General features: G+C 37.7%; 1 protein-coding gene across 15 annotated transcripts in view; it reads right to left on the bottom strand.

Moving 5' to 3' along the window:
- Positions 1-3,255: 3,255 nt before the first annotated feature.
- The window catches only part of BPTF (bromodomain PHD finger transcription factor), a 153,225-nt gene continuing 129,458 nt past the window's right edge, over positions 3,256-27,022 (bottom strand). For 9 of the 15 annotated variants that reach the window (XM_072781101.1, XM_072781113.1, XM_072781104.1 and 6 more), the window contains 6 exons: positions 21,622-21,956; positions 18,402-18,575; positions 17,447-17,639; positions 16,507-16,591; positions 10,493-10,679; positions 3,256-4,175 (listed from right to left, as the gene is read on the bottom strand). In XM_072781101.1, the coding sequence (XP_072637202.1) occupies positions 4,139-4,175; positions 10,493-10,679; positions 16,507-16,591; positions 17,447-17,639; positions 18,402-18,575; positions 21,622-21,956 (1,011 nt within the window). In that variant the 3' untranslated portion in view covers positions 3,256-4,138. Of the gene's footprint in view, positions 4,975-10,492; positions 10,680-16,506; positions 16,592-17,446; positions 17,640-18,401; positions 18,576-21,621; positions 21,957-27,022 lie in introns of all 15 variants that reach the window. The other 6 variants (XM_072781105.1, XM_072781115.1, XM_072781112.1 and 3 more) reach the window with 3 other exon arrangements.

Here is a 27,022-nt window from a genome sequence, read left to right as displayed (position 1 = left end):
TGGTGATCTTGAATAACACGGTGAGGAAAACTGCAAAATGGCCAAATAGACAAATTATTGGTTGGATGGTTGCAAGTTAAAACATTAAGAGTTATATAAATAGCTTTGGTTGAAAAAGGAGGGGGCAAAATCACTTTTACTCAAAGCCCGAGGGTTATGGTTTGTTTAGACCAACCTGACAATACTGCTTCTGAGTTTTGGAAGTACAAAATTGTGTGATCTGTGTGATAGCTGGAGGTCAAACAGCGTGTACACACCGGCAGGCCAGCTTTTTAGAAACTGCCCCATCAGAGTTATGGCCATCGTTCAAGAATCAGATTGCGGTGAGAGGCGAGGCTCCAATGAGGTAGAAGAGTGGTGGGTGAGGGGCACATGTGCATAGGGAGTAGGGGGCAAACTGATATTCCCAGGTTAGGCAGAAAAGGTTAAGAATCTCATTTTCAATATTCAGCCAGTACCTTGGATGCAATCTGTATTTTATGGAAATTTTTAAGTAGCAAATTCATTGTAGTTCCTAATCCTTTTCTCCTACTGATAGATTTTTTTCTTAGCCTGTGGATTTGTGCTCCAAAGACTAATCTGTGCACATGTAATAGCCCCTCATCTGTAAAATACTCCATTGCCTTCCAGAACTCAAGTAGCACCCCTCCTTTGAATTAAGCTGTTAGAACTCAAGAAAATAAGAGTACCTGTCTTGCTTTTAGGTCCATAAAAATATATATACCTTTATTTGGTACTAACTTTATCCCTTGGCACTGTTTGTTTATATTTCCCTTCAATCATTTTTAAGGTTGATCAAACACACATATATGCAAACACCTCAAACCGGACCCAGCAACTGTGACCTAATTTCAGGTTCAGAACTTTTCATTTAAAGCTTTTCTTTAGTTGAATTTGGTCCAAATTGGATCAAATGGGGTGTGATCTTATAAGAAATGTCTTTTTCAGTAGCTTGAAGTACCCAGGAGTACCCCCAGGATATTTCAGGTGATTAAAAATACCTCTCAGCTGGCTCTTTCCCCTCAAACACGAGACGCTCTGCCCATGAGATAGCACCATTCTCTCTTTCAGGACGAGAAACTGGAGGCTTCCAGGGAACAGCCTCAATCACCTTGCAGAGCGGGAGCTGCAATAACCCTGGAGCTCTATCTAGCTCAGCCCGACTGTGCACGTTTAAAAGGTCACCACCAGGCTGACTCTTTAATATCAAAAAAAAAAAAAAAATACAGATGAATACAAATAGGGAAAGAACCTCAATTTACAGATTCTGGGAAGGTAGATTAGAAACAGCAAATGTCAGGGTCTCTAAATAACACTCCAGGCCATTTGAAATATAAAGACAGTTGTTTTACTTTAGAAAAGATCTCTGAAAGTTCACAATTTTTTTTTTTTAACCTATTGCGGGACATTAACTAAAATACAAATCCTCCAGACTCTGGAGACTGGGAGAAAAAAGCCTTCCCAGTATTATGAAAATAGTTATTATGAAAAGTTTTCAAGGATTGTGAACTTGGCAGATGGAACATAACAAGCACCGATAATACTTTTAGTCAAGGAAATCTACTGATGCAAATTACATGTATTTACAAGCCCAAAGTCTGGGTAGAAAAATCCTAACTGCATATCACAAATGTGCATTCTACTACTTGGATTATTCAAAGGAAAATTGCTGTCAATATGTATATCTTAGTGAATAGCAGGAGGTTGTCAAAGAATACTCCTAGAAAAGCAGCTTTGAAACTCATTATGTGTTATAAGAATGTATGTTTTTCAAAAATTACTTCTGAAAGATTAAATCTCTGTAGTTGATAAAACTATAAAATGTCTATTTGGTGTTAGAAATTGCAAAAGGCTTTATACTATTAAATATACATATGAAATTAATATTTTCCTAGTCTGAGGATTCCCATAAAATTTACCTTTTTGGTACAATTCGGCAATGCCAACGGCTACAGAAAATATATTAACCAACCAAAACACTGTTTCATTAGAAACTGCACCAGATCCAATGTCAAAAACATTACTTTATTTTTCTAGGATGAAATGTCCTATTACGTACAAAAAGAATTGCTGTTTAGAATTTGCCACAATCTTTTAAAAACATAGCAATCTATTGCCTACAGGTAGGAAAGTTCTTGCCGCAACAAGTTGTAAATGATTAAGCCCATATATATCTATATCTCTCTCTATATATATGAATAAATAGTACAGAAATACTGTGATGTGACGAGATGCAGAATGATTTTAAATTCATTAAAATGTAGGATTCTTGCATCAGCACAGTGCATACAATAGGTAACATTTTTTAAAAGTAAAAGGACAAAATAACCTGCATTTGACTACTTCCATGTTAGTATTTTAAGCAAAAACTTTGTCTTCATGTTCTCATATTGAGCAGTTAGTCTCTTTAAGTTTGTAAGCAGAGGTTTATAAGTGACATTTTATGTACAAAAAGTAATGGGCTTCATGAGATAAAATTAACCCAGAATAACCTGCACACCTGAGTCTGTGATAAGGAAGAACTGGGAATTGGAGCAACATCTTTCTTTCAAGAAACTAAGGTCTGGGGAAGGTTTTGCATAGCAGGGTGATACTAAACAGAAGGAAACTTTAAAAAAAAACCATGATTTGACAAACTCCAGAAATTGGTAGGACAAAGCTAATATGAATTAGTGCAAAATCTAGTAAAACTTTTGCAAAGCTGCATAAACCAACTATGGCAGATCTTACAGAAGCTATTATTACAATGCAGTCATACAATGTGTAAGGTTAGAACACCTAAAGGAAAAACATGCAAAATACACCTGCCTCTGTTGTTTCCATTTTTCTCCTACTGCTCACGCCATTTTTTCTCATGTGGGGGGAAAAAAAAACCCAAATAATTTAACCAACCAACAAAAAAATACAAAATGGATGAAGTAACTTAAAAAATGCCCTTCATGAAATATAAGTAGCTGTCTGTAACTGATAATTTGCCTGGTATAATGGACAGATGAAGGCAATGTGTATTTTGCCACATTACTGTTTTTATTAGTACGATCAATTGATGCAACAGGATTAGCACCCCTGAAGAGTCTTCTCTGATGTGATGACAGTGGGCTGGGAATTGTAAAGTGAAGGGCCCTTACTGTCCTGGAGAAACCCAGGTGAAACCCAGGTATGGTTAGATTCTTCAGCCTTTTCTTTACCTTACAGCCCTCCCCTGTCCCCTCAGAGGCTTACAGATATCATTAGCGCACATTCAAAGACACCATCTGTGGGAGAAAAATGATCTCCATTTATTTTGTTTCATATACATCCATAGTTGAATTTTAATACAAAAAGAAAAAAATTAGAATCTGACAAATGTTTACAAACAAGATACCTTCAAATAGATTTTTACTCAGTTTAGCCTGGTGCAGAGTAAATGACAAATTGTACTGTTATATTCAAGGCAACAGAGTCTGTAGTCCGGGACCACTTAGCCCAACCTTTATGCAAGCTTAATTTTTATCTACCATGAACAATAAACTCATTGTTGATTCCCAGTTGTGTGTGTGTATGTGTGTGTGTGCACATGTGTACATAGCAGCTCCTTTCATAGAAAGAAAAGACATCTAGAGGTCGTCTTGTACTTTTACCTACAGGAATCATGATAAGATACAGAATGGATTACGTGTAACCGGGGCTGGATTTTATAAGAAAAAATAATTAGCTGACAAATGAGGGCAGCAATAAAAAAGCGTCTTTTTTGCAACAATAAATAAATACAGTCAAAAGTTTTCTGTGAGACTCTAAACCAGCTTCTTCACTGAAGAGCAGACGTGGCATTTCCATGGAGTTACACTTGACCCCATATTATCTTTTTTTCTTGCTTTCTTTTTTCTTTTTTTTTTCAATAAACAAAGTTTTCCCGCTTCTGCCACAATAGTAAAACCATTTGATCTTGACAAGATAATGGTGTCGTTGACTTTGCTTTTCCCTTGTCCGTTGGACAAAATTGGCCAAGAATATAATTGGACTGTTATGACCAATAAAAACGAAGTTTAGGTCAAGTCTTGTCAGGATAACCTGACTAAAAACATCTGGCTCCTTAATTTAAAATAGTTCAGACAACCAGATTCTTGCCGTGTTTTATGTTAGGTTAACACGCTGAACTTTAAGAAGCTGTAGACTGCAGTTTGTTGTTATGAGACCTACAGAATACAGAAAAAAGGGAACAATTAAGCACCCTTCATTTTTGAAAACAATGATGCTTTATGCGGATGCCAAGGTCGGTCTGTCTGGGGGAAGCAGCCATGTTCTTTCATTCACCCTTGGCAAGCAAATATATGAGAGCAAGTAAGAAAATTTTAAACTAAAATAGAAATTTTCACTGTACACTGAAACATGATAGTTCACTGGAAAAGGCCATTATTAAAATATATATATATATATATATTTTTTTCATCTAATAAAGATTACACACTTTTAGCCAGAGGGACAGATAGAAACATTTACAGAAGCATTACCATTGTGGTAAAGGTGTGTGCGCACGCGTGTGTGTGTATGTGTGTGTGCATGCTTACATTGATTTGGGGAATATGAAGAAAAAATTATATTAAAAAAAGAAATAGCAGTATTAAAATCACATTTTTCTATTAAAGTCCAGAAAGTCTCCTTTCTAGTTTCACAGTTTTATTCACAACTTTCGTTAGTAAAACCAAATTACTGTACAGTTACCAGAACTATGTCAAAGTATGGTCTATTGCAATAGTGTATATAAATACAGTATTCCAAGAGTTTACAATTCTTAAATACATTGTTCAACATGGCTGCTAGAATAAACGGTTTACTACTATACATATATTTTCAACATTAAAAAAATTATATTACTACTATGAACTTTTGGGGGGCAATTTTGAATTAGGTAATCACGTGGTGCAATAAAAGAAAGAGTGACCCCAACATCCAGTTCTGATTCCAGTTAAAAATTCAGACTAAAGATATCAGAATCTGTAAGAAAAGAAAGAACATGGATGGTATAAATGATGAATTATAACAAAGTACAGTAATGAAAATAATGTGTAAACAATGCTGGAGACCATAAATTAAAAATGGGGAAAATATGGCAATGGAAATATTGGAAACCCATAAATCAATCAAATTTCAATGAATGGCTGCTTAAGGTTTCATCCTGCCTTAAACCTGGAAATCAACAAAACTTCCCTAAAATCTCCTCACATTTTATTTCATATCATAGAATTGAGCAAACTTTTCAATTTGCTCACATGTTTCTTAATGAAAATTATGTAAATTAAAAAAAAAATAAAAAACTACAAAAACTAACTAGGTGACAGGCTCTCCTCAGCGGCCCCTGTACTGTGCAGACCCTGCCCCTGGGCCTCCTCTCCTCTCCTTGGGCAGCTGCTCTCATCCCCACTGTGGGTTCTGCCTGCAAGCCTGGTAGCAGGGTGGGATTCAAGCCCCCCCGCCTTCCACCAAAGACTAAAGCCTTTCCAATTTAAAAAACCCATTTCAGAAATTTAATTGGAGGAAGAATTGCCTGAGGTATAAACAGAAAACAGGGAGAGATTTAAAGTAAGTTGTGGTCCTCTGTCTGAAAACTTTACTAACCTGAAGTCCAGGCTCCCTAGGATCAATTACTTTGAACTTCAGTTCTTGGGTAGGTAGATTTCTTATACTATTTCTTGTTTTATCAACTTTATATTGCTTAAATCTTGTTACGGCAAATGAGAACAAAGCTCACATAACCATTTTCCTGCTTCTCTTCTTGAATCTAAGTTTTACTTCTAATTTTAAATTAAATCTTTTTGTGCTTTGTCTATAGGTTGATTCTAAAAGTTGAAAATCAATGTATTGTTTACATTATGAGGACTGTGTAAATATCTTTTCCCCTTGTGGCACCTGCTCCTTTGCTGAGAGGGCATTCTTAGCATTCCTATACAATTTTATGTTTTTGATGGAATCTTGAATTGCCTTTCATTTTTTCCTCACTAACATCCTTTTTTATTTTTATTTTTATTTTTTTCTAACATTCTTAAGCTAATTATCTAATGTAAGAATCATTTCTCCCCTCAGACACCTTCCTACTGGGAGTGTTCCATTCTCCTGCTCCTGTTTGGACTGCTTGCTGCACTGGCCTGCTTTGCAATTGTCATCCTGGGTCACAGTAATTCATACTGTTTTCTTGAACCTCTTGTTTCTTGGACCCAAGATCTTTTGTTTTCTTATTTGCTTCTTTATTTTGCTAGTGCACATCTTAAAATAACTTGCTATGAAAGGCTGCATGGGAAGGAGCCCCTTTATGAGTCCTTCCATGACTGAAGATGTATTTTTCTACTCCTGCATTTGATTGTTTGGTTGGACACAGAATTTTAGGCTGAAATTCTTGCCTCAAACTTTTATTTAAAGATTTTGGGATCCCTGGGTGGCGCAGCGGTTTGGCGCCTGCCTTTGGCCCGGGGCGCGATCCTGGAGACCCGGGATCGAATCCCATATCAGGCTCCTGGTGCATGGAGCCTGCTTCTCCCTCTGCCTGTGTCTCTGCCTCTCTCTCTCTGTGACTATCATAAGTAAATAAATAAAAATTAAAAAAAAAAAGATTTTATTGATTTATTCATGAGAGACACAGAGAGGCAGAGACACAGGCAGAGGGAGAAGCAGGCTCCATGTAGGGAGCCCGATGCAGGACTTGATCCTGGGACTACAGGATCATGCCCTGGACTGAAGGCAGACACTTAACCGCTGAGCCACCCAAGGATCCCACCTCAACCTTTTAGATTCATTCTTCCAAAGCCCTTCAGCATTCCATATTGTTAGAGAAAAGTCTGATACCAGTCTAATTCTTGTTACTTTAAAAGTTGTTGCACATTTCTTTAGAAATTCTGAGAAGAACTTCTTTTATCCTTGGCATCTGGGGTTTTTACAGTGATGTATATGCAGAATGGACTTTTTTTTTCCATTTGTCCAGCTGACTTATTATGTTTATAAACTGTCCTCATCATTTCATACCCCACTCCATCTCCTTATTCCATAAGAATGTAAGCTCCACAAGGATTCAATATATAAGACATACAGCAGGGTCTCAATTTGCTGAATGAATGAATTTGTTTTCCCTGGATTTCAAGTCTTCTGCCTCTCACCAGCTCAGGGAGATTTTCTCACATTAGTCTTTTGATAATTTCCTCTCCTCAGTTTTCTCTATTCTTCCTTTCTGGAATTTCCATTAAGTGAATACTGGATATGCTGTAGTACATTTTTTCCTCTCATATTTTTTTATCTACTTGTCTTCTTGTCCTTTACACTGAGAAAGTCCTCGATTTTAACTTTCACTGCTTATAGTAAGTTTAGATTTTTTTTTCTAGCCACTCTTCCTGGTTTTGTTGTTGTTGTTGAAAGATTTTATTTACTTAGGAGAGAGTGAGCACAAGTGGGCAGACGGGGAAAGGAGAAACAGACTCTCTGCTCAGCAGGGAGCCTGATGTGGGGCTTGTGAGCTAAAAGCAGACGCTTAACCACCTGAGTGAGCCACCCAGGCGCCCCTTCCTGATCATGATCATTCTTTTCCAGTTCACCATTTTGTAGATTCAAGATTTTTTTTAAGTAAACTCTACCCTCAATGTGGGCCTCAACCCCAAGACCAAGAATTGCACGCTCTACCAATGGAGCCAGCCAGGCACCCCTAGATTCAATTATCTTCTAAAATTTCTCTTGAGACATGATTTAGATGCAGTTTTTTGGAAAACCTTTTTTTCCCTTCTTGCCCTGGGGTCTCAGCAGCATGGGAGGCATACAGGCCCTTTATGGGGAAAAAAAATAACCCCCATCAACTTGGCACAAGCAGGGCCCTAAAGAGAGAGATGGCCAGGAGAGGGAGCCCTGTGGCCTCTGGTAGGATGCCACCCACATCCGAGGCTTGCTTTGCTTTTTTTCAAGTTCTCTTTTGTTTTCTCTGGAATTTATTCTTCTGCTATACCTTGACTTTTCTCTTTTACACTGCAAGCTTTTCTTTTCTTTTTTTTTTTTTTTTTAAAGATTTTATTTATTTATTCATAGAGACACAGAGAGAGAGGCAGAGACACAGGCAGAGGGAGAAGCAGGCTCCATGCAGAGAGCCTGATGTGGGACTCGATCCAGGGTCTCCAGGATCACGCCCTGGGCTGCAGGTGGCGCTAAACCGCTGCGCCACTGGGGCTGCCCACACTGCAAGCTTTTCTTACACATCTGGCTATCCCTGGTTGTCTGTTCAAACTTAAGAAGAGTTAAGTTAAAGGACTTGACAGGTGCCCCGCAGAGACCAATGTATGTGTGTAGGGCTGACTGGCCAGTGTTGCCTTAGATCAGGGTTCCTCAATCTCAATACTATTGACATTTTGGGGCCGGATAATTCTTTGTTGATGGGGGGGGGGGGGCGCGGAGGCTGTCTTGTGCATTGAGGATGTTTAGCAGCATCTCTGACTCTAACTCTTAGATGCCAGCACTACTTGCTACACCTCTTAAAGTATGACAGCCAAGTGTCTCCAGGCATTGCTAAATAGCCCGTGGCAGGGTGTATGTGCAAATTATCCCCATGGAGAGCCACAACTTAAAGGTGACAGGGCTGTGGATGCAACCAACTCTTAGAAACCAGGGGTCTTTATTCTGGGTCCAATTCTCTTTTGTCTACTCTAGTTCTCTATAGACAGTTTATTCCATTTCTTAAGGGAAGAACCTCCTAGACCAGACCTCTCAGTTCTATGGGCTTTCGCACAGGTCTGTACTCGGGTTAGGAAGGGTTACTAGCCCATATACAGATCTTCAGTTAACTCCTCTCTCGCCTTCTATTATATGTTGGAGGCTCTCAGTGGTTCTACTGCTCAGCAACCTGTTACCTCTTCTAAAGGGCACTGTAGGAGGTGTCTGGGCAGTGGTGTCCCTGCTCTGTCAGCCAATCTTCTTTTATCTGAATTCTATATTCTAGAATCTATAAAATTTCATCAGCTAACTTTCACCGTATTCTTTTCATATTCTGAGTTTATTTCTTTTTATCCCTTTATTATTATTTTACTAAGAACTTCATCATACTGAGTAAATCTTTTTTCATTTTAGGTTTTACAGCTAATGGGTTAACAGAAAGGAGATGATACAAATGGGACAGTTTCAGAGATTCTGTAAACTCTCTCATTCTTGGTCTAGAGCTTGCCTACCCACCTGGTTTCCTTTCTTCCTTGCCTATACTTTTTGATTCCTGGGCTTGACCCTCACCATTAGTTTATGTAAAGTGATTCTAAAACGTAGTTCTTGATCTACCTTGTTGCAGGACAAGGAGAGAGACAACACCCCATGGACTGTCCTCAGAGGAAAATAAACAGAGCACTGATTCTTACGTTTTAATAAGCAGAGTTCACTAGATAATAGAGGTGCCCAGATCCTGAACCAGCCAAGACCAACCCAATCTGAATATCTAGAGAGGATCAAGCATGCAAGTTGGTGAATGGGGGGGATGGTGAGTAGTGAATCTCAGAGGTACAAAGTGGTGGCAGTTGGAAAGGAGAACAGGCTTCTGTTGGAAGGAAGAAAGTCATGGGCTTGAGAAGTGGGGACTGAAGTACAGACACAAAGGCAGAAGGTGCTACATCGGAATATCATGGCAAGTTGCTCAATGCTTCTATGTTACTGGAGGTTCAACAGAAAGGTCTGTGGATTTAAAGCCTAGTTCTGCCCACAGGAAAAATATGCAGAAAAATAAAACATTTTATGATTTCAAAGATATAGCAAACAAATTAAGGAAAGGTACTTAAATCTCTCCTCCTGGTCTTCCTCTAACTCTACCCTATCAAACAGTCATTTTTTTTCTTGCTTTTGTAAACTCAACAGGCAAGAGTTCGGTCTTACTACTACTTTTGTATGTGTCCCATGGCACATACATTTAAAAAATATATATATATATATTTTATATACATATATACATATTTCATATTACTTATATATACATTTTAAAGAAAAAAATATGTATATATAATAATATATATTTATAAAATAAAAAATATAAATAATATAAAAATATGTATTTATGTATTATATATGTGTGTGTGTGTGTGTATATATATATATATATATATATATATTTTTTTTTTTTTTTTTTTTTTTTAAGATTAAGTAAACTCTATTCCCAACGTGGGGCTGAAACTCATGACCCTGAGATCAAGAGTCGACTGAGCCAGCCAGGCACCCTGGCCATGGCATTTAAGATAGCATCTTACCTTCTGTAAGCATCTGGTAAGTGCTTTCTTATTTTAAAAAATAACTTTAATTTTAAGCAGACCACAAACTCAATTTTTCATTACTGAGTCTGTCTTCTTGCCCTTGGTGGAATATCATAATGCTAGAGTCTTGATTTTTTTTTTTTAAAGATTCTTGATTCCAAGGATCAAACTGGCCATAAACAGCACTGGTTGATTCCCTAGATAAAACAGTATAAAGAGTTTGAGGAGCTAGATTAATTTAGAACACTGAACACATTTTTGCTCACCTGCTAGCCTTGAATCCTTTCAATTTCTGTACAAAGAAGGACTCAAGAACTTCTGCACACTGGTAAAAAGGCGAGTCACTCGGATTGTAGTAACGACAGTTATCAAAAATTTTGGTCATATCTGCCACAAATTCCGTCAGCTTTTCATAATATCGTCTTTGTACTCTTTCTTCCATGGTGGCAAGGTCTTAAAAACACAAAATGTAAAACATTTTCAAAGTTTTAAGGCAGCTCCAATGTGAATATTGATCACAGTCCTGATTAACAAGAAAATATATTTCCTGCTCAAACAGTCCTTAAACCAAGCTGATTGACCACTGGAAACTATTTATAAAGCAATTCATGAAGAAAATGGGAGCACTTCTCCAATTCTGGTTTTGATTGGAGGAGTCTAAAATATAAATCTTGGCTAGTGTTATGAAGGCACTTTTATTTTCAGTTAACTACAGAGAATAGCTCTTTATTCAGCTGGGTTGAAATAAAAGAAGCTACATCAACACCATCAATATACATCTAAGTACAATACATTTTTACATGCAAACAATTATGGATTTATATTACATGTACAAAGAAGAAGAGAGAATCCAAAATTATGAACAAAAAAATCTTTGCGGTTTTGTGATACCTGTATTAGACTTTAATAACATCATTTTGTTTCCTTTATTAATTTTTATTGTTACCTTATATTGGACACAAGTAATACTGACTTAAAACTTATGGTGGCAAGGACATAAAGTGTCTACTTAAAGGGACAATATTGGCTGATACGAATAAAAATATTGGTATGTTAATAGTACAGGCAGTATGCAGAAATGACCAATAATTCAGGTGGTAAATAGGTAAGTGCTTTGGAATACACTGAGCTAAATCGACCTGAAATAACAGTAAGTCCTCGGAGTAAGCTGCGTTTAAAGGAAAATTCATATACAATTTCACATAAAAACCTGGGAGAGTAAAAAGCTGGTGATGTAGGATTGACAGACTGATAGCACAATTCCAAACAAAATCTCAATGGTTATTTTAGAATTTGAGAAAATTATTTTTTAAAAAGATTTATTTACTTATTTTAGAGAGAGAGAGAGAGAGAGTATTCAAGTGGGGGGAGAGGCAGAAGGAGAGAGAATCCTCAAGCAGACGCCCCACTGAGAGTGGAGCTCGACACAGGGCTTGATCCCAGGACCTTGATATCATGACCTGAGCCGAATCAAGAGTTGGCCACTTTAACTGACTGAGCCACCCAGGCACCCTGAGAAAATAACTTTCAAGTCCAAGAATATCTTAAGCAGCATTTATATTTTTTTCCTTATTTTATCTATTTATTTGGTAGAAAGAGAGCTCAAGTAGGGGGAGCAGGAGGCAGAGGAAGAGGGAGAAGCAGGAAGAGCAACGTGGGGCTTGATCCCAGGACCCTGGGATCATGACCTGAGCCAAAGGCAGATGCTTCACCAACTGAGCCACCCAGGGGCCCCTCTAAGAAACAATTAAAAATAGAAATAATAGGAGAGAGTTTAATCTATCAGACATTAAATATTATAAAGCTGTGATAATGGAAAAGTATGGCACTGTGCAGGATGACACAAACCGTAACAGAACTATACTCAAAATAGGAACAGACTTAACTGTGTTCAGTATAAGAATTTTATATAAGTTGAAGATGTCTTTTCTAATAAGCAGAAGAAAAAGTTCATTAATAAATTGGGTTGAAGCAATTGCCCACATATCTGAAGAAAAAAATTCTACCTCACACTAATGCCAAACAAATTCTGGGTAAATTAAAACTTAAGGACAGCAATGAAAACCATAAAAAGTACTAAAAGATATAACATTGTGAGTGTAATTAAACACTGAATCATGGATATTAAATAATATATATATATATTTATATTAAAGATTTACTTATTTATTTGAGAGAAGGAAAAAAGAGTGAGAGAGTGCCAGCAGGGGGAGGAGCAAGAAGCAGGAGGAATAAGCAGAGAAATGCTGAGCATGGAGCCTGACATGGGGCTCCATCTTACAACTCTGAGATCATGACCTGAGCTGAAATCAAGAATCAGATGATAAACCAACTGAGCCACCCAGGCACCCATGTTATATATATCTTGACACAAGTACACATGCATTTTTGATGGTTCCAGTTTATGTAAATAACGGGAAAAACTTTAGCCAACATGCTTGATGAAACTTCAAGCAAGACTTGGGCACATCTGCTGTGTGTAGTAGGTCCAGTGAGCTATACAGGAAAGAGTAAACACTTAACACAGCACATCGTTTTTGCACTTAAGTTCTGGGTACTTACTGCCTAGATAATTTTAATAATGTACACGAACATTTTGTGATTCCTTTTTTTTTTTTTTTTAAAGATTTTATTTACTCATGAGAGGCACAGTGAGAGAGAGAGAGAGAGAGAGAGAGAGAGAGAGAGGCAGAGACGCAGGCAGAGGGAGAAGCAAGCTCCACGCAGGGAGCCTGACGTGGGACTCGGTCCCGGGACTCCAGGATCACGCCCTGGGCAGCGGGTAGGCACTAAACCGCTGAGCTACCCAGGGATCCCATATTTTGTGATTCCAACTTAATTAGATATCCCTTAGAAAGAAAGTACTAGGGAGGCACCTGAATGGCACAGTTGTGATCTCAGGATTGCAGGGCAGAGCCCCACATCAGGCTCAGCACTCAGGGTGGAGTCTGCTTGAGATGCCCTCTCCCTCTCCCTGTATCTCCTGCTTGTGTACTTGTTCTCTTTCTTTTTCAAATAAACAATTTTCTTTAAACCCCTAGGAGAACGTATAAGTGAATATTTATAAATCTGGGGAAGGACAAAGGACTGAAATATGATTCCACAAGCAGAATTCATAATGATGAACAGATTTAAATCCAAAAACATTTAAAAAGATCTTATGCCAGGGAGCCTGGATGGTTCAGTAGGTTGTGTCTGACTCTCGATTTCAGCTCAGGTCATGATTTCAGGGTTGTGGAATTGAACCCTGCATTAGGCTCTGCACTCAGCAGAGTCTGCTTGTCCCCTTCCCTCTGCTCATCCCCCTGCTTGCACACTCTTTCTCCCTCTCTAAAATTAAAAACAAAAAATCATATGCCCCCCCCCCCCCAAATCAGTATAAAACTTTGTTTTATTTTTAAGTAGGCTCCATGCCCAGTGTGGAGCCCAATTCAAGGCCTAAATTTATGACCCTGAGATTAAGACCTGAGCTGAAATAGAGTCAGATGTCCAACCCACTGAGTCACCCAGGTACTTGGTATATAAAGAGACCTTAAGGAACACTGACAACAATATGAATATCACAAGAGAAAAATGGGTAAAATACATAAATAGGAAACTCACATAAAATTCAAACAATAAGCATATATCACTAGTTACTGAAGTCATGCAAAGCCAAAGAACCACTTTCTTCATACAAATTAGCAAAAATTAAAAATAACACATCAGCCTATTTTCAGTGATTACCTCTAAGACAGAGTATGAGTGGTAGTACATTTTATACTCACACTCTACACCTCTGTAAAATCTGTACACCATAATATTTTGAAATAAAAAGTATGATAACAGTGTTTTCAAGAGTAGAGAGGGAAGGATACATATATATACACTATTATTGGAAACTGGTTCAATGTGCAGAAGTGCAATTTGGAAATATTTATCAAAAGGCTAAAAAGAAAAAAAAAAACCCAAAAGGCTAAAAAGTATATATCCTTTGACCCAGAAATTTTTTTTTTTTAAAGATTTTATTTATTTATTTATGAAAAAGAGAGAGAGAGAGAGAGACAGGCAGAGGGAGAAGCAGGCTCCATGCAGGGAGCCCGACATGGGACTCGATCCTGGGTCTCCAGGATCATGCCCTGGGCCAAAGGCAGGTGCTAAACCGCTGAGCCATCCAAGGATCCCTGACCCAGAAATTCTAATTCTAGGAATTTCTCCTCAGAAAACAAACAAGTGCAGGCAGATTCATAAACAAAGATGTTCACAGAAGTGTTGCTTATAGCAGCAAAAACTCCACAGTGAAAAACCCATTAATTGGGGTGATTATCTTAATGGCATATGCTTACAATGATGTAGCTCTATACCATGTATTTTCACATGGTATGAAAAAGGTACTGACAGGTTTATAAAGTATACTATAAAACATGGTTTATTCATAACCCCATTTCTGCTTAAGAAAATTTATAAAGCTGCTCATCTTGTTGGCTCCTTCATTCCCTGAAGAGAAACTACTATTTTCAATTTAGTCTGTATCTTTGTAGAACTCTTTTATGCATTTCTAAATATATTTATGTTCCCTTAGAAAATACAGAACTGTGTGCTTGCTTCAGCAGTACATATACTAAGAAAATACAGAACTGTTTGCTGTTTGAAACCTAGGTATTTTTCTGTAACTTTGATTCTTCTTTCAACAGTATGTCTTGGAAATCTGTATTATCTTCCTGTACATACCGACTACATAAGAGGATGTTTACCTTGGTGGTATAAAAAAAAGAAGAAAAGAAAAAGACCAGAAAGAATTTCGGTTAAATAAGTAAGGTATATTCAATTCACAGACTATAAAAAGCCCTTAAAGTCATGTTATTGAAGGTTAATGACACAGGAACATGTTTGTCAAACAGATGATTATATAAAAATATTTTTAAATTTACTTATTTTGGTAGTTTCTATACCCAACATGGGGCTTGAACTCCCAACCCCAAGATCAAGAGTCACATGCTCCCCTGACTGACCCAGCCAGGCACCCCTCAAACAGATTATCATATGATCTCAATTTTAACACAGACAGACAGACACACACACACACACATACACACTGCACACCAAAATGGGATTTCTTTTATTTCCTAGATTTTCTACAATTCCATTATGTTTAGAAGTAGAATTATCTATTTAAATAAATATCCCCACATAGTGTCTCAAAATAATTATACCAATCTAAAATATGTAGGAGGATTAGCTTCTACTTTCAACATCAGAACAGAGGTAATGGCTACTTGGTTATTTTTCAGATAGCTTTAAGTAGCCCTCACTTATCTCCCCTTCATGTTTTTCCCCCCTCTTTGAAGTTGCCATCAAACAAACCATTCTCATTTTTAAAAACTGAGATATTGGGGATCCCTGGGTGGCTCAGTGGTTTCGTGCCTGCCTTTGGCCCAGGGTGCGATCCTGGAGTCCCGGGATAGAGTCCCGCGTCCGGCTCCTGGCATGGAGCCTGCTTCTCCCCTCTGCCTGTGTCTCTGCCTCTCTCTCTATGTCTATCATAAATAAATAAAAAGAAATCTTAAAAAAAAAAACACTGAGATATAACTGACATACAACATTGTATCAGTTTTAGGTGTACCACATAATTATTTGACATTCATATATACTGCAAAGTGATTACCCAACAAGTTTAATTAACATCTATCACCAACCATATATAGTAAAAAAATTTTTTCCTTGTGATGAGAATTTTTCAGGTAGCTCTCTTAGCAACTTCTAAATACACTGTAAAATCCTCTTCATTTAGGAGCACCTGGGTGGCTCAGTGGTTGAGCATCTGCCTTTGGCTCAGGTTGTGATTTTGGGGTCCTGGGATCGAATCCTACACCGGGCTCCCCACAGGGAGCCTGCTTCTCCCTCTACCTATGTCTCTGCCTCTCTGTGTGTGTCTCCCATGAATAAACAAATAAAAATCTTAAAAAAAAATCTTTCTCATTTAAAAAATGCTTAGCTTTTGAAATACTTTTTTTTTTTTTTTTTAAGATTTTTATTTATTTGAGAGAGAGGGAGAACACAGAGTGAGAGGAAGAAGCAGACTCCCTGCTGAGCAGAGAACCTGACACAGGACTTGATCCCAGTGCACCAAGGGAATGCAGAGTTAAATGTTAATACACACTCTCAATTTATCCTACAAGTTACCACACTAATTTATTCTTCCACCAGCCTCGCTCAACACATCCTTACAACAGATCAGTCTCATGGATGGCAAATATCTGTTGAGATCTAAAGATACTCCATACTCAACTCAAGTACCTACCCATAGGTTCCTTAATAACACCGTAATAATCTGGTGCATCATTAGGATCCACTGGTTCAAGGAAAGGCCAGGCCATCTTATGGGCCTATAATGGGGGCAGAAAACAACATTATTGTCAGGTAGAAATACAAATTTCATTTATGTTTCCCAACTGAGTTATTGTATCAATCAACCCTTAACTCCAGAAGTCAGTTTTAAACCTGAGAGATGAAATTATTTTATACTTAGAGGAGTTTTGCTCTAGACATAAATCATCTTAGGTGAGCATACTTTGCATTAATGATTCTCAAAGAGTGGTCTGAGGACCTCCGCTGGGGCAGTGAAGCATTACTTAGAAGTCCGAAATCTGTATTCTTATCCCTAACATGACAACCTGCTACCTATAAAAGTGGAGTGGAATAAGTTCAAAGTGTGGAATGGTTACCACTACTGACTAATGATAATGAGGTGGCAGAGACATGCAATTAAGTAACTTGACCCACATATGGAGACCGCTGTTCAAAAAAAATTTTTTTTTTCTCTTCAAGATTTTATTTTTAAGTAATCTCTATACCCAATGCAGGTTCGGACTCAATTCCAAGATCAGGAGTTGCCTGCTCTTCTTACTGAGCCAGCTGGGCTTCCCCTCACTAAAGTTTAATCAAACTGTTCAATTTATAGTGGTGAGGTAAACTTTTCTTTAAAAATTAAATCTAGGTTTAAAAAGTGAGTAATTTTAAATACAAGTGTTAGCTTAGGAACAAGTGAGCTCCTGTGTGAATACGGTTAACCTCATAATATTGTCATGTGAAGGACAAGAGTCTCGAGACTTCACTAGCCTCGTCGGGAGTCAGGAAATAATCACAGACTCTGAGACTGGAAGGTTCAAACCCTAGAAATGAATCCAAAGTCACGCTGCTTGACTTCCTCTTCAAACACGACACACAGAGAGTTTTCTCACCTGTAAAGAACGAAGCACCCTTTTTAAACCCTCATAGTCTTTCTCCGTTAGCGGTGTGAGCACTGTCATGGCATCCTCTGTTGACTGGCACTGTGGACAGACATACTCGTCAATGAGCTCTGCCTCACTTTGCAAGATGCCAACGCAGCGCCCATGGTACCAATTCTGACACCGATCACAGCCAATATAAAATCTGCAAGATCCGAAATGGAAATGTGAGTTCAAAACAGATGGGATCACATTGCTTATAATTTACTTTAAAAAGTGATAAAACATGCACCTGAAAAGATTCTAACTCTGGGTATAAAATAGTTTAGTATTACAATCGTTTTAATACTTTTGCAGATTGACATTCAAATGTGTTAATTTAGTGTTTCTGATGTTAAGAACAAGCATTAAAAGTTTATTAAGAACACTGTGGAATATTGGAGAACTAATCTGAAGAAAAATGCAAAATATTTAATTGTCTTTAGAGCTCAAAACGAAATAAAGCCAAAAATCTTTCAACTAGTACTGTATCAAATGGGAAGCTCGTATTGGCCACCCAACCAGGTGTTCAAAATCCTACAAGCTAATAACAGAGTCTCAGAACTTATACTGAATTAGTGATTTTTTCCCCTAACCTACAATAAAGCACCATTTCAAACACTGATAAAGTCCAAACAAGTCAGGCTATTTTAATCTCATTAATTTCTATGTTACATATTGAAGAATCAAGTCTACCATTAAACCATATTTTTTTTCCCAATGCATCTCAAACATTCACTATGAAGCAACATAAATTTTGAAGGGGAGGTAAAGAGGGAAAAAAGAGAAAAAAAATTGGAAAGGAATTTGGAATGTAAGTGTATAATATATGCAGAAAAATATCTTGCTTTTTATTTTAAAATAAATAACCAGTCAGAGCAATTTGGCTTCCTAAATTATTAAATATGATGCTCTTATCAGAACTCACTGTGACTCATCATAAGGTGTTCTGCAGATACAGTACAATTCCTCACTGCTGCCCTCTTGTGCCCGTTTACAATCATTACAGATGTACACATCCATTTTCTTAGCCTCCTTTTCTGTGATGCCAACACATTCTCCATGATACCAGTTAGTACAAAGATCACAGCCAATATAGAACCTAAAAGTATTCACAATGAAAATGACAATGTAATTGTCATTTTGAGCTGCATGATACTTAAATCTGTCTTCCCTGTCCTGATTCGCTTTCTTACAGGATAACTTTCTGCAACGAGTCAGCTAAACATCCTGCATCCAACCTTTCTATCCTTGGCAAACTACAGCATCTGACACTGTATCAAGTGTGGAAACATAAAATCACTCACATCAATTTCAACAAATACACTGTTTAGTGAAATATGGATCTTTAAAAACATACTGAAATTTGAAAAAATAAACAACACACTGATGGTAATGTCTCCCTCTTAATGAATGTGTGTAAAACTGGAACAGGCACAAAAACCAAAGCCAAAGAATCAAAGACTTACATCTGTCAAACCTATGCCACAGAAGCCATTTCAAATTCAGGGCTATTTCTTAGATAGGTTTGAAAATGTATCTCACAGTTTAAATTGAAAACAAAGCAAAGCGCAAACACCAAGTAAAAGTTACACTACAAGGAACATGCAGGTCAGCCAGATGTAGAAGATAAATGGTCAAAATATGATATGAAGAAGAAATCTAAGAAAGGCAGATGTAGTAATTCAATTTCTAAGTTTTCTAAATTAACATGGGAATTTAATTTAATTTTAACAGATTATGACATGGGCCAGTTTTTCAATGTAATGTATGTGACAATGTGGAGCGTGACCAGATTAATGAATTGGTAAGGAACTGCTTCAATTCAAAATGGGGGATACACAGCGTGGAGTGTGATATAAGAATTGGTAGCAAAAACAGCAAGACATTCCTCTGTAATTGGCGAGGTAGGGCTGTACAAGTGCAGTAATTACTGAGGGTAATCACATCTAGTTAACACTCATGGCTTTTGTAATATAAGATCCCAAATGACAGAACAGATGAAAGATGTCTCTATGACAAACAGAGTGTATATAAAAGTGCTGACAGGAGCTATGTAGGAATGTCATGTAAAAATCATAGCAAGAATTAGTGTGAATCACAAAGGATCAGACTGGCCTTCCTGACACGGTTCTATCAAAGTGTTTCTTGGTAGATTGACCTAGAGAAATGGAAGTAGTCCTCAAACTAACCTGTCATATGAATGTAGGAAATAATATATGATTGTATACTTCATCCTATTCCCATTAATTTTTTTCTTTTGAATTTGGATTCCTGCATGTTTTTCACTGCCACAGGTGGGGTTGGGCCCTCAAGGTGTTTCCGTATGTTGCCTTCAACAGATGGCGGGCTATGTGTTCTGGACATAAGCTCAGGGCTCGAATTTCAAGTTGTAGTCATTCTCACTAGATTCCCAAACCAGCCTAGTTTGGTACAAGAGATCACAAAATACTCCTAAAATACACTAATTCATCCTAACTAGACAGGGAGTGAATGAACCTGGTATACTGAAATTTCAGTAACAACATGAAAAATATGAAATACCCACAGGAAAATGAGGCAGTTGCAGTAAAATGCAGTAAAAGTTGCAACATATGTTCACGTGTACCTCATTTTATGCGGCTTTAAGTATGACAAAAATATTGTGTGTGAAATAAATTTCTGTGATCTGAATATTTTAAATAAGCCAAAGAAGTCTAAGTCTAAGTTTTTAAAGTCCATAAACAGATATTTTTGTAAAGCAAGTAAATCACATTCTGTTCTGTTCTGTAAATTAAATATTCTTTTGCTTAAAGGGAGGCATGTGTATTAGACTAAGGGGAAAATCATTTAGCAGGGCCCCACTCTGCACATTATCTATCATTTCCAATAAAGACAACGAAAAGGGAAGATGCTAAAACTGAAGTGTTTAATTCAACACACAGCTAAATCTAGCAACAAAGAATGTTGATCGAGCACCTGGTTATAATTTTAAATAACACTGCCAAAGCAGCTTCAATGTTGCAACTTAAAATGTCATTGAAGAGATCACAATTTTATTTTATAAACTTTTTAGGCATCCAGTGAAGGCAGATATTAAGCATGGCTAACTCTAATCATCCGTGTTTAGCACAATCAAACTTTTTGGTACTGCAAAAAACACTGTAGCGAACCTTGGCTTTAAAAAGCTGGCCTACGGGATCCCTGGGTGGCGCAGCGGTTTGGCGCCTGCCTTTGGCCCGGGGCGCGATCCGGGAGACCCTGGATCGAATCCCACGTCGGGCTCCCGGTGCATGGAGCCTGTTTCTCCCTCTGCCTGTGTCTCTGCCTCTCTCTCTCTCTCTGTGTGTGACTATCATAAATAAATAAAAAAAAAAAAAAAAAAAAAAAAAAAAAAGCTGGCCTACATTTAAATGCTCAAAATGAAAGCTTAATACTTTGTTGAATGATAATGATAAAAAAATGAAACTGCATTAATGGATTAGTGTTTCTCAAATCTTGTATATATCACCAAATACAAGTCACAACAGTCAAAAACAGCCTCCAGCTGCCATGCTTTATTATCACACATTTCAGTGCCATTCTTGAAGACTGAGTGAAAAGAGCACTCTGGCTTTTGTCCCCAAAAAGAAAGTGGGAACTCTGACAAAAATAGTATTAAATTTCAGTATCCCAATACAAAAAACACAGAACTGCTTAAAATTAAACAATAAAAAACAAAACCACTCAAATTTGAAACCTTGTGCACCATTCATAGTCAGACAGTCTCTAAGTTTTGATGTAATCATAAGGTTGTGAACAGATTCCAGAAAAGATGCTTTCAACTTTGGGCAGCAATAATATACCTCCTTCTCTAGACAGGATTACGGATTGATTTGGAATTAATCCAGAGAGAAGAGGAAAAAGCAAAAGAGCAACAGAAAGCTTGTTTTTGACAGAAAAGAATATGATGAACAAACATGAATCATGAACACATAAAATACAAAATTTTGACTTCTCTAGGGTCGAGTTTAAGAACATCAGATACAAGACCACAAAGGAACATCATTACCCTTACTTTCAACTACTTTCATTGACATTGCTACCAATACACTCATTTTCTTCACAACTGGAAATTTAACAGCTAAACATTTAAGAAAATAAACTAGAGCCCAAAAAGATCTACTCACTTAGATTCATCGTAAGGCGTTTTACAGATACAGTAAAGCTTTGTGTCCTTCTTAGTTTCCTTTGAGGTAGTAGAGATCATTTTCTTCTTCTTGGACTTGGAGCTTGAGTCTCTTTCTTCTTCTCGCTTCCTCTTCTGGGAAGCCACAGGCAGTGTGGCCGTGGCTGTGGCTGTGGCCGTGGACAGGGGACCTGTGTGCTGCGGGGGAGGCGGAGGCGGGGGTGAAGGCGGAGGGGCTGGAGGCGCAGGTGGTGCTGCAGGCGATGTAGCCGCTACTGCTGTGGCCTGCACCATGTCTTTTTCTTTCTTAATTTTCAAGTCTCTCTTGAGCTCTTCCTGTTGTCAATTAAAGACAAGACAAGACTGTCATTCAACTTCTGTAAATGCATGACTTGGCCAAAGGACTTTACATGACCTTCCTTCTGACCTTACCACCCTTGTCTGAGCAGCTGCACAGTCCAGCCTAGTGTGAGGGAGGTTAGTAATCGTAGCATCCTAACTATACTTTAAACCCAATCAAAACAACTAGGAATATAAGGTGAAGATTATATAATAAATAAAAGCCACTAGCTATCTTCAAAGAAGATCTGACAGAAAGATGACCAAGTTTCAGAAAACAGTGCCCTCACTTGGCTTGCCCATGCTGTGTCCTGGTTATTTCAGTTGTTGCTCAGAATGGGGTTTCAAGTGTCCTCACCCACTGGCTGCTTTCTTTTGGCTGCTCTCTGTCTGTGTCCTTAGAGTGAGACCCAACATGAACTGAACATGATACTCAAGATGTGTTCTGATCAGCCAAAAGCTCAATGAGGGCAGTCTGGGTAGCTCAGCGGTTTAGCGCCGCCTTCAGCCCAGGGCATGACCCTGGTGACCCAGGATCGAGTCCCACGTTGGGCACCCTGCATGGAGCATGCTTCTCCCTCTGGCTGTGTATCTGCCTCTCTTTCTCTCTCTCTCTCTGGGTCTCTCATGAATAAATAAAATCTTAAAAAAAAAAAAAAAAGCTGAATGAGAGACAGTTATGTCTAGAATTTAGAATGCAGGAAAAGCTATTTTATCAATATACATTTTGACATAAATTAAAATCCTTACATCTCTTCATGTGAAATACTTTATAGACACACCTTTGTTATCTAGTGCCACAACTTATTCTTTGAAATGATGATTATTTCCCTAGAGGAAATAAAGCCATTGTCATTGGCATCCATGTCCAAACTTGGTATAAATAAATCACTGAGCTTTTTTTTTTTAATTCTTTTTTTAAATTTATTTATTTATGATAGACAGAGAGAGAGAGAGAGAGAGGCAGAGACACAGGAGGAGGGAAAAGCAGGCTCCATGCCGGGAACCTGACGTGGAACTCGATCCCGGGACTCCAGGATCGCGCCCTGGGCCAAAGGCAGGCACTAAACCGCTGAGCCACCCAGGCATCCCCAATCACTGAGCTTTTAAAATTACACACCAAAAAAATTTTTAAGCAATCTCTATGTCCAACGTGGGGCTCGAACTTGACCCCGAGATCGAGTCGCATACTCTAACTGAGCCAGTCAGGAATCCTGTCAACATCACAAAAATTCTAATAAACCTGAATGGTCTAGCGGTTTAACGAGTCTACCATCTACCATCTAGATAGTCTTGTAAGTGAGAAAGTAAGCTGTACAACTATTCAGCAACCCTTCTCTAAAAAGAAAGTCTAAACTTCTTCTGAGGGAAGAAAGTAAACCTTGGGTGTCATTTTCCTAGTTAATATGATGTGTTTATAACATAATGAAACAGATTTTAGAAAAATCAAGATGATATAGTAGGGTGGGGGTTCTGGCTGGCTCAGTTGGTAGAGCATGCAGCTCTCGATCTCAGGGTTATGAGTTTGACACACTAATTCAAGATGGTAACAGAGGAGACTGGGGTGTTGGGATGGGGGAGAGGAACAGTATACAAGAACTCTTCCTGCATAATTTTTCTGTAAATGTAAAACTGCTCTAAAAAATAACCCATTTAACCAAGAAGAGAGATAAGTAGAAATCATACAAGAACATAAAGGATCAATCACATATCTTAAAAAGAAAATTATAATTAAAAATTATTTTATTTTTAAAGATTTTATTTATTTATTCATGAGAGACACAGAGAGAGAAGCAGAGACACAGGCAGAGGGAGAATCAGGCTCCTTGAGGGGAGCCTGATGTGGGACTCAATCCCAGATCCTGGGATCACGCTGTGAGCCAAAGGCAGACAGCTCAACCACTGAGCCACCCAGGCATCCCAAAAATTATTTTAAAAATATGCTAGTACACAAAGATTTGAATATTGCTCTTCAAAGCAAAGTATTTTAGCCATAAATTCTACTAGTTAAAATAGTGCTGGACATCATCTTTCTTACAAAGTATAAATACATTTTCTTTCTTATTAGATTATAGAATATACTATCAAGAAGACCACCTGTAAGATGTTTACAGCAGAAATATTTTTAGGGGCACCTGGGTGGCTCAGTCAGGTAAGCCTCTGCTTTTGGCTTGGGCCATAATTCCAGGGTCCTGGGATACAGCCCTGCATCGGGATCCCTGCTCAGAGGAGAGTCTGTTTTTCCTTCTCCTTCGGCTTGACAGCTCCCTGTGCCTATGCCCTTTCCCTCTCACTCTCTCAAATAAATAATAAAATGAAATCTTAAATTTTTTTAAATGACTGCATAGAATGCAGAAAAACGTTCAGTATATGTTGTCTCTCCAGTGTGATTTCACTTCTGTATAAATTATGTTTATACAGATGAATACATATATTAAAATAATATATATAAGATATATTCTAAAATTATTTTAAAATGGTAATCTTTGGGAGTCACATTGACTTACATATTATATTTATTTGTTGGCCAAGGTAATTACTTGGAAAGACAACTGAATGCATATGTCCAAATTATTTATATGTTCAGAATATAGACTATTAAATTTCTTCCACTGTGTGCAGAATATGGAGTGAGAATAGCATATGACACATGCTGGATATTAAATAAATACCTGGTGAGTGAACTGAATGGATAAGTCACATTATATATACTGTTCTGCAACATGAATTTTTCATGCAAGCATTTATCATTGAGAATTTCTCCGAAGAGGTAAAAACAAAAAGGACCAATCCTACACACATGATTTTGTTAAAATGGCAGTCCATTGTGTGGACATGCCCAAATGTATTTAATCCAGTGATTCCAGCGGAGGGTGGTGCTAATACCCTGAGTATTTGAGAACATAGGTGGAGAGGACTAAGTCATTTTTTGGGTTGAAAGTAATGATACTAGCATTTAGTACCCAATGCTATACTTCCTACAGTGTGTAAATACCTGGCCTGTTTAAAGGGCCCAAAGTGCTTCTGTTGAGAGACACTGATTACCAATCTCTGCAGATGTCAGGCGGGTTCCAAATTTTTGTTATTATAAACATTCATTATGTCCTTGCTCATATATCCTGTTTCTTACATGAGTTTCTAGAAGTGAAATTATGGATCAGAATGTCCACATTTTAGAGTCTTCTGATAGACACTGATACAATGTTCTCTAGAAATATAGGATATTTTATCTAGAAAAAAACAGTATTTTCATTTCACTCCTTAGTATTTAGGTTGACTATCTTTTTATGTTTATGGGCGTTTGGCATTTTTAAACTTGAAAACTGCTTGTTTGTATGTCTTACACATTCTTGTACTAGTTTTTTTTTTTTTAAATTTCATCATAACTGAGGGATCACTGACAAAACTGCAAGGTATTTAAAGTATACATTGTAGAGACTTGATATATGTATATATTGTGATAGGATTTCCATTATCTAATTAACTATTTATTCTTTTTCTTATTTTAATGTTCACCTTTTCCTTACTGACTTAAGAGCTCTTTAAATTTTACGATTACTAATTCTGTCATTAATGTCAGAACATTTTTTCCTGTTTGATACCGGTTTTTCAATATTTTTTTATTTAATTAATTAATTAATTATTTTTTATGATAGTCACACAGTGAGAGAGAGAGAGGCAGAGACACAGGCAGAGGGAGAAGCAGGCTCCATGCACTGGGAGCCCGATGTGGGATTCCATCCTGGGTCTCCAGGATCGCGCCCTGGGCCAAAGGCAGGCGCCAAACCGCTGCACCACCCAGGGATCCCCGGGTTTTTCAATATTGCTTATGGTATTTTCTTTCTTCCTAGATACATTTTCTTCTCATAAAATCTCTTTCCTTCTTGACATTTGAAATTTGTAATGTGCAGGAGTGGTTTTCCCCACTCTAAGATTACAAAAATGACCATCTTGTTTTCTTCTATATTTTTGTGGTTTCCTTTTTCACATTATAATTTTTTATATTGGGCAGCCTGGGTGCTCAGTGGTTTAGCGCCGCCTTCAGCCCAGGGCGTGATCCTGGAGACCTGGGATCGAGTCCGAAGTCGGGCTCCCTGCATGGAGCCTGCTTCTCCCTCTGCCTGTGTCTACCTCTCTCTCTCTCTGTGTCTCCCATGAATAAATTAAAAAATCTTACAAAAAAAGAATTTTTTTATCTGAAGTGGATCTTAAGGTGAGAGGGAATATTTGCTACTGTGAATTGACTCTTTGTTTATAACACTTTCACAATGCTTATAATAAGTCTCAACATGTATCTAGTGTGTGACCACCTCCCTGAAATTTCTCATAAATAAAATTTTTCTTTTTGGGTTTTGACATAATAATATCATACAATAAGAATTTTATCCTTTTTTAAAAGAATTTTATTTATTTGAGAGAGAGCAAGAATGAGAGAGATCACAGAGGGAGAGGGAGAAGCGGGCTCCTCACGAGCAGAGAGCTGACACAGGGCTCAATCCCAGGACCCCAGGATCATGACCTGAGCCCAAGTCAGACACTTAACCGAATGAGCCACCCAGGCACTCCAGAATTTTATCTTATTTAAGACAGTAGCTAGAAATTTTCAGAAGTGATAAATAATTTTCAGAGTTTTTGGCATTGTCATCTAGTTTCTGACTTTAGTGAGAAGATCCCTCATGTTTCAGAGTTGTATAATGTCAGTTGTTGGGCTGATCAATTTTTAAAATTCTCATCTTAAAATATACAAAGTACTTCCAGGAATGATTCAGATAACCTACTTTTCTCTTAAGAAGCTGTTCAAATATGTGTGAATAGATGTCCTCTTTCATTTTTCAATGAACTCCCCAAGCAAGCGAAGAATTAGCAATGCCTATAGGATAGTTACAACTCAAGGAGTGAAAAAAAAAAAAAAAAAAAAAAACTCAAGGAGGAATGTGTCTTATTTAATGGGTAACTCTTTATTTCCTATCCTTCGACACTGTTTTGCAGCTCGTGGTCTACCTTTGTCATGAAACTTAGCAAGACTATGTAATAGACGATAAAAACTATTCCCGAGAGGGTTC

The sequence above is a fragment of the Canis lupus genome, chromosome 16 (assembly GCF_048164855.1).
Source record: "Canis lupus baileyi chromosome 16, mCanLup2.hap1, whole genome shotgun sequence".
Classification (NCBI taxonomy): domain Eukaryota; kingdom Metazoa; phylum Chordata; class Mammalia; order Carnivora; family Canidae; genus Canis; species Canis lupus.
This window is presented reverse-complemented; position numbering and strand designations above follow the sequence as displayed.